This window comes from Homarus americanus, unplaced genomic scaffold (genome assembly GCF_018991925.1).
Source record: "Homarus americanus isolate GMGI-L3 unplaced genomic scaffold, GMGI_Hamer_2.0 scaffold25827, whole genome shotgun sequence".
NCBI lineage: Eukaryota > Metazoa > Arthropoda > Malacostraca > Decapoda > Nephropidae > Homarus > Homarus americanus.
In genome coordinates this window covers 11,598,968-11,612,463 of record NW_024738300.1, presented here as the reverse complement: position 1 = coordinate 11,612,463, position 13,496 = coordinate 11,598,968, and the positions used below count along the sequence as shown (strand labels likewise).

The window sequence follows — 13,496 nt, the reverse complement described above, 5'->3', positions numbered from 1 at the left end:
CACAGATATTGTGTATCTAGACAGTTGTCTCTAGCGACCGGCTCATCCACGCCATCGCCGTTGTCTCACATGAGGCACGCACTGCTGTTCTGCCTCACATGTGCTATGCAACCCTGCAGACAACAAGTCTCCTACACCACCTGGAGGGAAGGAGGGAGTATTGTAGTGGATTTCTCCCCTACAAACGCTGTTTGTCGCTGCGTAGCCGACCCCACCAATTCCCCAGTGTATGCCTCGTGGTCTAGGTCAACCAGCGCCGCCCACGGAGCGGGGGTCAACTACTAAGCCACGCCAACCCCCGCTATTTAAGACCTGACCTCGTGGTGATCTGTCTCTTTCTACCTACACCAACCAGCCAGCAACACCTCCTCCTCCGCCTGCCTGGCGGTCCTCGCTCCCGCCGGCGAGCATGGCGACCCACAAGCTGTCCTCCTCTGAGCATCCTCACCAACCAGCTCTCTCTACATCACGCTTGTAACCATGCTGCCTTCCCAGCACCAAGCTGCATTGTACATCCAATACAACATGTATACATGAGAGCACATTGTGAGTTTCCTTTCTCCAACCCATCCTGAGTGTGAACCAAACAACCCATACCCCACAATGTATCTCCCATTGCTAAAAGTGAAGGGTGAAAGTTGAGATAGAGAGTCACTGGTGAGTAGACAGATAATTGAGTGGGAGTGTCTAGAATATACCATAAATCACCTGGGAGGGAAGGGGAGCGGGAGGGTTTACCTAACTTATTGTTCACATTCACTGAATACAGATATAAGCCGTTTGATTCTCACAGTGTGGCCGACATTCACACAAACATATACAGACAGACTCATTCTCTCTCTAACTGATGTAACACATGTGTCTCTTAATGGTTGTTCCTCTACTACTACAGTATAACAAGGCCATAAGATATCCCCGCTGGTTTATTTCACTCCACCCAATCTGCCTCACCCATCAAAAACAAGATCATCCCCAAGATTAATTAATTTCTCACTGTTCTATCATTAATCCTTGGCAATATCCGTAGACCATTTGATTAAACACCTTAACACTAAATGATGGTGGGGAGAGGTTAGGTTATGGTTGTGGTTGGTTGGTTAGCATTCGTATGTTTAATAATCAGGTGAAATAAGCAGGGATTAATATCTTTCATGACCCCTCCAACACCACGTCACTCATCACACAGCACACACACAAGAATACATCAACTGAGGATCCTGAACACATTATAATCACAATGTGTTTTAAATGTTGACTTATTACAAAAATATTTTGAAGTAAATCCCTAAATACACAGTCAATACTCTTCTTAAAATTATCCATCCATTATCTTAACTAATTTTTCTCATTTTTGTGTGAGGTGGACCAAGGAATAACAGAGCTCTTAAAATTATGGGAAAAAGAGTAAGAGTGAATCAAGACAAGTGTTGAAAGTGACAGTAGACTGCTGAGACAACAAGTAGAACTGTCTACATTTATTACTGTAGTACTTGTTCACATATCAAAATCCTAAAATAATGCGTTCTAAATATATTTCCTGATATCCAACATTTTACACATAAATATATACAGTATTAAAATAAAACTAATAGAAATTAAGTTTAAGTCAATGTCACAAATAATTTTAGAGAAATTTACACTTCTATTTTCATAATATTCAGCACATTGTTTTGTACAGTATATGTGACTCCACCCACCACTGATGATGATAGTGTCCAGCTAGCTTTACAGGCTCCACCTTCCATGTCCTCAACACACACCTCAACTCTCACTTTAAAAGAAATTGAGGAGACATTTGAGTGCATTTATTTAAAGTGTATTTTCATCCTTTTTTCTTAAATATCCTGATTGTTTAATACATACAGTGTAATAATAATGATAATAACAATAATAATAATTACTATTACTGTACTATTATTCAGTAAAAGCATCAGACAAGTTTACAATTAGTTTGCCATGTACTGTACTGTACTGGTATACAGTTAAGCATGTGTGTAGACAATGCAGGTACAGAATATGGTGTACATAGACTGTGAAGGTATACAGTTCTCAATGTACCCTAAACAGTGCAGGCATATAACAATAGTAAACTGTAAGGCAGTTTGACCACGGACAGCTGACAAAGCCATCAGATGCTTTTTCCAGTAAGGTTTTATTAATTAGAAGCAAGCATGTGTAACCTTATGTAACTTTTAGATTCACTCACAAACAGCAATGTATAATGTCTAGAAAGGACAGTATTGGATGTCCTAATGACACAAGTTTTTTGCTCATGGAAACAGACTTAACAGACAATTTTACTTTTAATGTTAAAAGCAAAGTTGTCTAATTCTGCATTACCTTTGCTACCATATAACTATTCTTCCAAATATGTATTGTTATTCCTCTCTAAGTTAGGTTAGGTTATAAACACTATTATAACATCATCAACACAGATGATTTACTTGGCCTATGCTATATTATTACCTCTATGCTGTACTTGTTTTTAATATTTCTGAATTATCTATAGGAAGACAATATACTAATATAAATTATGCATTGCAGGTTACTGGTGGGGGTGGTGTGGTGTGCACTGCTTGTCAGTGCACAAGAACCTGCAGAGTTGGATTATTACGATTACTACTATGATGATATGGGTGCTGACGAAGCTCCTAACAAAGCACCTGCAGGTAAAGGGACTGCTGCAGCACCAACGGGTAAGGGGACTGCTGCAGCACCAGCGGATAAGGGGACTGCTGAAGCACCTACCAAGTCAGAAACCGCCGGTACTGAAGTCCAACCTGAAGAACCTGCAGCAACTGAACCGCCAGTAGAGAAGTCCACCACCACTCAGCCGAGTGCCTCCATTCCAAAACGTAAAATAATAAGTCTGAGTAGGATTGCACACATTGGTAGACGCAGACCATCGCCTGGTTCAATAGCAGCAGCAGCAGATAGAATTAAGCCTACTGATGCTTCTCCTACCGCCCCAGCTAAATCTAGTAATGGTCGTACACGCTCGTCTCTTCGCAGCAGACCGTCTACTCCTCGACGTCAATCATCTAGGGTTGGGTCTGCCTCAAAGGGGGCAAGCACTGACACCAGTACCGCAAACGCTCCTCGGGAAACCCAATCTTCTTCTAACTTAAGAACACGTAGTAGTATTAGTCGGCCCCGTCCATCAGCGTCTCGCACGAGGGAATCAAGCAGTCCTGCTAGCAAAGCAGCTTCCAGTCGTACCACTACCACTGATACGTCTGCCGACAGCACAAAGGGTCAACAACTCGGCAGTCGTGGAAGCAGAATGAGGTCATCTCGCCCTGGTTCCACCACCACCACCACTACCAGACCCAGGTTTGCTTCTCATCGCAGACTTAGTTCGTAATTTTCATATACACATACACCCACTCATTCATTATGGAAGCAGCTTATCCCCTTCACAAACCAAACATATGTTTCAATTGGCTACATTTCCAGTCACTGTCACTTGATTGAGCCCAGCATTTAACAGACTCAGTTATCAAAAGATGTGTAGAGTATGCACACTGCAGTTATGAGTTGTATATTTCTTCTAAAGTCTGTTTAACCAAAAACCTTAAACTTGAATTTGCAGTAATGCAGCCGACATACTTTGTGTCAGTAGTGAGGATTTTTTTCTTGTTGCTGTAACCACAACTTAGTTGTTCTGTTGCTGTAACCACAACTTAGTTGTTCTGTTGCTGTAACCACAACTCAAGTTGCTCATGAATGTAATTTTGGGGTAAAATACTGTATTATCAAGTCTTATACTATCCTTGGTATTGTTTTTTCAAAGGGGTTTTAGAAGATCCAGCATGAGACTGTGTCTCCTTAGAGGTGTGTCCTTTTAGTCAAAAACTATATAAAGTAAATGTAAATACTGTAGAGTACAGTACAATGTTGTACAAGTTTTCACATTAAACATTACTCATTGTGAATCATGGCCAAATCAATTCTATAAGTGCAAGTGAATACAGTTCCTTAAAATATAAAATGCACTCTTTTACCCGCATGAGCCTCTAGCTTGGGTGCTTGGAGTACAATACAGTATGTACTCCCCCTCCTCATGCTAAGACTTCATCAAGGAGAACCCTGAGGTCATTGTTCATCATGCATTTTACACAAACTTTCAGTTTTGCTAATATGGGTCAGGTTACTGCAAACACCGCATTTATTTCTCCACTTCAAATCCAATAGTTCCTTTCACTCTTGTCTTGTTAATACAGTACAGTAGTAATACAGCTTGTCTTCCCTGTGCTCTATACTTTCTCTTCTGATGCAGGAAATATTGTCTTATACCAACATATTATCTCTATATAAATAATGCACTACTGTGAATTTTAGTATTACGTACATCCTAACAACAACCAGTTGTTGTGATTCTTACTTGAGTCTTGTTCTCTTATTTCTGTTCACTGTTAATTGATACAAAAAGTTTGTTTCTCATCTTTCATTCTTCATACTATCAGTTGTGTATAATTTTAAAGTGTTAATAAAAATACTGTAGTTAAATTTATATTCCTCCTCCTTGATGAAAGTGAAGGGCAAAGGGAACTCTTGAGGTAAACAATATTTTTGATGGACATATTTACCAAATGTGGCAGATCATTTCTACTTCTTTCATTTGAAACATTAATCATACCCAATGTGACCTTAGCATGACAAAGTGCATAACATGACTTAAACAATAAGAAGCCAGTAACATTATTTCAACATTTATAACTGAACCTACTAAGTTAGCTCACTCACTGTGGGCATCCTGACCAACCATTATTCTTACAAGAACAGTACTGTATTTGACTTGTTACTCGGTGAGTCACTCTGCCACATCGGCAAGTTTACAGTTATTTTGTATCTTTTCAATATTTAAGACAATACAATTCTTTGGGCTGAAGACAAAGCGTTTACTAGAATTTTTTTTTTATTTGAGTGAGGGTGATGTGGAGGTGTGACTCACATAGTCAGATGCTTCTGAGAATAACACAGTGAAGGACTTCACAAGTTAGTGCACAGTACAGTACTGACATCGGGGTGGATCCACAAGTTTCAAGAAGGTAAAGTTTTCTACCTTCCATCACCTTATATCATGAGTAACATTTATGTGAGAGTCCAGATGTCGTGCAGTAATAAGACATTTGGTCACTTAAACAAGTCTGTATACAGTATCAGGTGATGGGAATGCTTGAAATAACTAACACAAGATGAAGTCTCAGATTTGTTAACATTTGACAATGTCCCCTGGCACAGAGGGGCAGGATCCCTCCCTCAACACAGTAATCCTTCTTCTCACTCTTTCCATTTTGCATGAGAATGTTTGTCATTTCTATTAACACTTAACAATATTTTTACATAACAGTTAGTTACATTAATTAAAAATGGTACAGTACTATACTGTTTATGTTATCATGAACCACAAGAAGCTTTACAATTTTATCTTATACATGTGGTGTAGTGTTGTGAACATATCAAGACCTTTCCTGCAGGGTGGAAAGTGGAAGGAATCACAGTCAACAAAGAATCTTCCATCACTCATTCTCTCTAACAACTGGAAGATATGCCTTAATGTTTCCTCCCACAACAAAGCCTCAAGGTGTTAAAATAATACAAACTTTGGTTGCAGGTACAATACTTCCAGTAATTCAACAAAAGGAATTAAATTTAACATGAATGTATCAAAAAGTCATATTAATCATCATGTAAACTCATGTTCCGAGAAAAGAGTACACATTCATTTTTAACCAGTGTGAGAGAGAAAAAACAAGTGTGTGTGTGTGTGTGTAATAATAAAAAATAATAATAATAAACGGTTTATTAATAGAGTTGCAGCCAGTGGCTGAAAATATACACTTACATTTAATTTAGACATAATGATATAATGTGTGTGTGTGTGTGTGTGTGTGTGTGTGTACAGTAAGTCCTTGCTTAACGTCGTGGTTCTGTTCCTGAAAACCGCCATGTTAACGGAAAAAACGTTAACGGAATCAATTTTCCCATAAGAAATAGATAAAATACGGGAGTAATGTTCCCAGCCTCCCTTTGCCCCATAAAATACATTACATATACATAAATTCAATAGAATTTTTAGAGAAAATAATACATATTATACATCCAAAAAGATAAATAAACTAAATCATTTTGTATACGTAGTCAGTTCTGCTACAACGCGATAGTTGTGTTCTTGTAAAACCTTGCGTTGTAGAAATTCGCGCAATAGAAATAACAGGGCTTATGGAGAAAATAGGGTTAGGTGCAGATTACTCGAAATCGAAAAAAATTTAGTACTTAGCCGAACACAAAGGATCCTTTTTTTGCAAATTTAGCTACAGTATTCCCGTTGCACGCACAATATCATATGTTCTTTCCTTACGTTCAAAACGCTTGATAACATCAAGCTTCTCTTCAAGTGTTATAGCCTTTCTTTTACGATCACAACCGGGAATGCGATCACCAGAACGCTTCTTGGAGATATTCTTCTTTTTCATATTCACAGTTTATACCACAAAATTGGAGAAATAGTAAGCAAAAATCACTGAGGAGGCTTCAAAAGAACCCACATGTTTCAACTAATTGTGTGATGGAAACAGAGAGCGCGGGAGTAAAACGCTATTAGTCCGCACTGCGAAACATTATTTTTATTTTTTTTCATACAGTATTTATGGGAACAACTAAATTTGCAAAAAAAGGATGAAATTTATAGAGTCCCTATCAAATAACATTTCACAAACAAAACACATGAATCAATTGAACATGTGATGTCGAACATGAACTGTAAACACTGCATAACCCCACGCCAAGTGACAGTACACTTAAAACGTTCGAGTGGAATTGCGTTACAGCCAACAGGCGTTCGCGTTTTACAAATATCATTCTTCTATTCATCAATCACGTTATAGCCAATTCGCGTTGACAAAACACGCTTTGTAGCAGAAATGACTGTATTGTACTCACTGATGGGCGGAAGTGGACCGAGTGTTTGGTGGGTAGTGGAGAGGAGGAGGGTGGGGAGTCAGTGAGGCCTGGAGGGTGGCTCTGACTGGGTGAGAGAGGGTGATGCGCCGTACAAAGTAGTCTGTGACGACGTTATACCAAATCGGTGGGACATTGTCTGAATCATAGGCATCTAAAGAGTAGCGACGTTATAACGAAACAATGTTGTTGGGGGCAACGTTAAACGAGGACTTACTGTATGTATGTATGTATGTATGTATGTATGTATGTATGTATGTACAGTATGTGTGTGTATGTGTGTATCTATGTCTGTGTGTGTGTGTGTGTGTGTGTGTATGTATGGGTGTGTATAAGTTTCCATGTACAGTCGAGTATTTTATTCTATATGAGTTTATAATTTAACACAGTAAATGCTTGTTTAAATTTTGAGGGGGCAATGAAAGTAGAGATAAAGTAGAAGTTTGGATGATCACAGACCGACTGTATACTGTACCAGGGCTATAGTAAATATTAGGATGAAAATGTTGACTATCAACTTGGCACTGCAATAGGACTTTCACCATATACTGTAGCTGTATATTGTGTACAAAACATAATATATGGTTTTAGATTTTCAACATAAACAAAATCAATCATCAAGTTCAAATCTAAATCAACAGCTCATTCAGGTTGTATATTAATATGCACACACATATGAGTATGTTTTATGTGTATTATCGGAGCAAATTTTATATTCACAAGGTATACCAAGCAGTTCTGATTTGTGTTGTCGTCGTGTTATGGAGTTTTTCGAGTTCATAAATTCATGAAATATTTTAAAGAAAATTTTTACAGTAGATAGATATAATATTTGTGATAAAGAAAATTAGGAATAAATGGAACATCTCTTAGATGTTTGCTAGTGGGAGGGCAGAAGAGTAGAAGTGCAGGAAGGTAGGAATGCAGCAGGGTAGGGGGTAGGAGTGCAGGGGGGTAGGAGGGCAGGACACACTTCTTATAGCTCTTGGGGGAGGAATGATGGTATAGGTTCTCTAGTTCTAACACCTCTGCTTTTGCTAAAGAATCTATAAAACCACATGTGATCTTCTGTGACACGAGGAGCAACGTAGGTTTTTGTTAAATGTGATGTTTTGGGCATGAGAGAAGGAAGGTTCTTACCCATTCTAAAATAGTTACCACCTGGACTCATACAAATTTCTTATATTGATGAAGTATGGCTGGAATGAAGAGCCAACACAGGATCCCCCCCCCCCCCTTCATTTGCTGTTATTCAATCTAACTGCTGTAACAGATGTGCTTTACTGTGCTGTTAACTATTCACAGCAAGACCAAAAAATTCCATGGTCATAAATGATATAAAACCATAACAGACTTCCTATCTCTGTACGAAGCTTTTATATAATAGGTACATAAACTTTTGGGTGAATAAAGCTTACCTCTACTGTCCTCGTCCTGTGGTGGATATTTTCCTCGCACGATGGATGTCTGTCCTGTGAGACTGAAAGCTGGCCCTGGAGTTATTTCACATTGATTCTCTAACTGAACTATCACCTCACAACATTTTGCTAAGGAAGTACAAGAGAAGGTCAGAGAGGGATGTATAGTACAGGGTATATCAGAATATTCAATAGTTGTTGTCTATTGTATGAAGTGAGTTAGCAGACATGTTGAGGTACATTAACACATGAAAAAATCAATACAGCTCATAAAGTTCATTTCTTAGACGACGGAAAATATGTAAAAATATTTGTGTTGAATCGTCTTGTGTTGTCCACTGAGAGAATAAGTGAGGGATGTGTGGAGATTAATTACATCAATAAACAATGTAATTGATCTGTGTAACTTATGGGTAAAAACAAAATTTATTCTAAGATCATCAGAAAGAGAATACTGTACTGTACAGTTAAACCTTTATTTAATGAACTACGTAGAGTGATTGTAGTGGTGGTAGTAATAGTGGTAGCAGTAGTAATGATAGTGGTGGTGGTGGTAGTGATAGTGGTGGTGATAGAAGTAGTGGTTGTAGTGGTGGTAGTAGGTAGTGGTGGCAGTAGTGGTTATAGTGGTGGCAGTAGTGGTTATAGTGGTGGCAGTAGTAGTTATAGTGGTGGCAGTTATAGTGATTGTGATCATGGTAGTAGTGGTGGTGTGTGGTGGATGATGAGGCAGCCCTCAGTGGTAGATGGAAGGCTGGTAGATTTCTACTTTAGTTTCTAGGTACAGTACAGTATAAACTTTTTCTTATTGTCTTGCTCACTGCACCATCACCACCAGACTACAGTACAGTATGTAGGGTGCACAAGAGCCTCTATTATCACACACACACACACACACACACACACACACAACTAGCACACTGATGGCACTCACACAGCATGGAAATTATAACCTGTGGTGTAAGGATCACTACAACACAGTCCTGACATAACAAAACACACGCACACACATAAAATGGCCAGTGAGTCATACCCAAACACTATATTCGTGAAGCAAACTACAATTCAACTAAAGTTTAAAAATGGTGGAGGAGCTACGATGAGAAACCATAAATACAGACTGGAACATCTACGAATAATAAGATAATGTTCGTAACTTTTCTACCGCGATAATTGATACTTGAATGTTAAAACAGACGACATATTGGGAGTTTACTGTATACAAGGCAGATGAATTGATGTAGTATGATCCTTAAGTTACACTGATACTTGTATGGATTTTCTCATTTTATTTACCACACTTCAATGCCCTAGATCAGGGGTTCTTAACCTGGGGTCCATGGACCCCAAAGGGATCCATGGATGGGCTTCAGGGGGTCTGTGAAGGTCAGATAAAAATTTAACATTTATATTCACTATACTTTGTTTATGTCATACACTGTATGAGGCAATGAATTTTCAATGAAATAAAGTATATTCATTGCATGCAAAGTTGTGTTTATGTGCTTATGTGCATTTTTCTAGGGAGGGGGTCCATAGCTTTCACCAGATTCTCAAAGGGGTTCGTGACTCAAAAAAGGTTAAGAACCACTGCCCTAGATGATACTCACTTTTTTCACTACGTAGGTACTTCCTCCAGTGTTGTTGTTACTATATTATTGCTGTTATCACTGTCATTGTTGCTGTTGTCACTGCTATTGTTGCTGTTGTCACAGTTTTTTTGGCTGCTGTCACTGTTATTGGTGCTGTTGTCACTGTTATTGTTGTTGGCGCACTGCTAGCCCTTAGGAGGCTATGAGAGCAGATGCCCACGAACGACCTGTCCTCGTGGAAACTCTGTCATGTATTCCTGCAGAAGAAAATAACATTAACATTTTAAATACTAAGAAATATCTATAAGCATACAGTATTAGGAAGGAGAGGGGTGTATGGAGTAGTAATTCCAGTGTTGTGAAGTGTGAGGAATAAAAGATGTGTGTGAGAGGAGAATGATTGTGTGTGTTGATGACAGTTGGGAGTCAGTGAGTTAAATACTTACAGTAAAACCTCTATTTAACGGACTATATGGAAAGGAAAGTTCGTTATATCGAGGGTCCGGTAGATGTGGAATCCCCTATTTAACAGATAATATTAAGAGAAAGTCCGCTACAGGGAGCTGTGTCACTGTGAGAACGTTGCGAGATGATAATTTGAAATTATTAAACAAAATATATAAATAAATACGTATAAGATATGACTATAAACCAGGCAATAAGAATTTTGGAAACATTTTATTCCAATTAACAAGAAGAAGAAAGTTAACACCAAGTACATGAGAAATTGACAGCAAAAACAATTGAGTAGAATCAGTAAGATGTTAGCAAAGGACTCTAGCATAATACTCCAAAGTTCTGAAGAAGATTTATGAGTGAGAAATAAATGACCAACCATTAAAGGAGATGATAAGTCCTCTGAGGCTGCTGTCTGAGCTGTAATGAAATAAAATACAGCAGTGCTTAAGACTCATGAAAATCACACCAAGTTGAACTACATCTGAACTGTATGTCTTGGGCAGACTAGATAGCCTTCAAGTAATCTTATGAGTTGGTTGGTCATAGACACAAGATGGGAATTCCTACCATGGTAGAGTAGCCACATTCATGAGTCTCTCAATAACACGACTACCATGGATCATTGACATCCTCCACAAGTGTTAAACCTCCTCGACTACAGATGTTCGACTCTGTGCCCCCTACATGTTAAAAGATGTCTATCCCACTACAGTTCCAATATCTCAGAAGGTAGACATATTATATGTATATTAGTCTCGTCAAGACATGCCACCACAGACAGTTACAATAAGATGTCGCATCCTCAAATTCTCAACTCTGCAGAAACACTCCAGATTTGAATTCTACGAGCTGAGAGTGTATGGTATAACTGACGAACCTGTCGCTTGTCTGTACCGAGAAACTAGTGCACAAAAAAGAATGAATGGAAAACAATGAAGAAAAGACATTAAGACATAAAACAATAGAGAAATGAAGTACAAAAATGTAACAAAAATCAGAAGAAAAACATATACCTATGGGTAGAAAAATATTTACTGAAAAAATAAGAGGACTGTTAAACACTTTGGTGCTGTATAATGAACCTGGCCAAACAAAAGAATATCGTAGCAAGAAAAGATGCCTACGTCACTACCTTAGTACAGAAATAAGGTTCTTCCACCCATGGTTGGTACCATACTCTACAATACAAGATGTAGTACTTTTCAATACCTTATATAGAAAAAAATACTCCCATTGTTTGGTCATTCTCACTCTAAAACCAGAAGCAGAAACAGGATTGGTTGAATGATGAGGAAAAGTTGATTGGTTGAATGATAAGGAAGAACTGGTTGGTTGGATAATGGTAAAGAACTACCGTAGTTGGTTGGATGATGAGGAGGAACTGGTTGGTTGGATGATGAGGAGAACTGGTTGGTTGGATGATGAGGAAGAGTTGCATGGTTAGATGATGAGAAAAGGATGAAAATAAGTAAAACCACACGGTAGATGAGTACGAGTATTATAAACCCCCAACATAATGCTTACAATACCCAGTGATGTCCACACAACTCTAACTGGAAACTTGAATCCCAGACCTACAGTAACAGTTAAAAATAACCTGATCATCTAAAGTAAATGAAAAATAAATAATAATAATAATAATAATAATAATAATAAATAGTACAGGTAGAATCCAATTTACAAAAGGGTTATGTAGTAAAATAACAATACAGTATAGGAGAATGTAAAGACCTTTTTTTTTTGAGGGGGTTGTGGAAAATAATGACTGTACAAAATTTATAAGTGTAAGAGTGAATGAATGACAATGAATGAAGAGAGGGAGAGTTTTGGACCCTACCATCTTGCAGTACGATGCTTTATTGGTTTCTGCAGTAGACAACTTTTAAAATTCATAACAATAACGATTAACACCTTTCTGTATACTGTTGACGGAGAGACATGTGTCGAGAGGAAAGAATTACTGGTAAATAAAGAGTTTAATTTTCTTCTTTAGTTGAATTATGTTTAATAATATTTTTATCAGGAAATTATTTATATGTCATAGTATAATAAATATGAATAAATTAAGCAAAAAGTCTTTACCATACTTTCAGAAGGAGAAACAACTACAGACACAGATATAGAGCCAGACATAATACACGGGGTAAGTTTAGACGCATTCCAAAGTTCCACCCAGTCGTGACCACGCCGCCTCCCGTGATAACCGAACCTCCAGTGACCGAAGAGATGACAACACTAGAAATAACAGAGGATGGCATGACAACCTTGCCACCTGACCTAGAACCACAAATAACAGAGACCACACCAGATCCAGTGTCCCCCATCTCTGAGGCTGTAACTATGTCACCTGCTCCAGCTCTTGAGACAACAACCATGGCACCTGTCCCAGTACCACCTACAACAACTGAGCCTATAACCAGGGCCACAACCCCAGCACCTCCCCCCCCACCACCAACCACCAGTACTACAACCCTGGCACCTCCCCCTCCACCACCAACCAGGGCCACAACCCTTGCACCTCCCCCACCACCACCAACCAGAGCACCTCCCCCCCTACCACCATTCAGGGCTACAACCTTTGCACCTCCTCCCATTCCACGGGTGATGCTCACAACCAAGGCACCAGCTCTAGTACCCATACCTGTTGAGGTCACACCCAGAACTGCAGTGGCCCCCAAACCAATTCGTATTATTTCTCCTGTGACATCACCAAACAGAGGCGTTTCCAGGTACGTAATTATTTTAACCATTCTTTTTTTTAATATTCTTCTCCTACTTTCTTTTTGTCACTGTAAAGCAAATGGCTGAAACTAACACCAAACATGCACTCTTCCTTGACCAAATATCATTCATTTATTTGTATTGCTGAGTTCTACTGTGATATATCCCTTTCACAACAAGATCCTAAATACCTATCTGTGCTAATTACAGTATGCAACATTACACTAATTCTTAATTTTAAACAAATTACAGTGAGAAAGAACTCAGAGAATACTCTCCAGTGGTACTGCTTTACAATACAGTACAGTACTCTATTATTATTTAACCTTCAATGCTTTATCTG

The 13,496-nt window shown here is 38.6% G+C and overlaps 1 protein-coding gene across 2 annotated transcripts in view; it reads left to right on the top strand.

Moving 5' to 3' along the window:
* Positions 1-13,496, top strand: part of LOC121873869 (mucin-2-like) — a 32,847-nt gene that overhangs the window by 13,074 nt on the left and 6,277 nt on the right. The window contains exons 2-3 of one of the 2 annotated variants that reach the window (XM_042377699.1): positions 2,545-3,333; positions 12,529-13,161. In XM_042377699.1, coding sequence (XP_042233633.1) covers positions 2,545-3,333; positions 12,529-13,161 — 1,422 coding nt within the window. Of the gene's footprint in view, positions 1-2,544; positions 3,334-12,525; positions 13,162-13,496 lie in introns of both variants that reach the window. The other variant, XM_042377698.1, reaches the window with a different exon arrangement.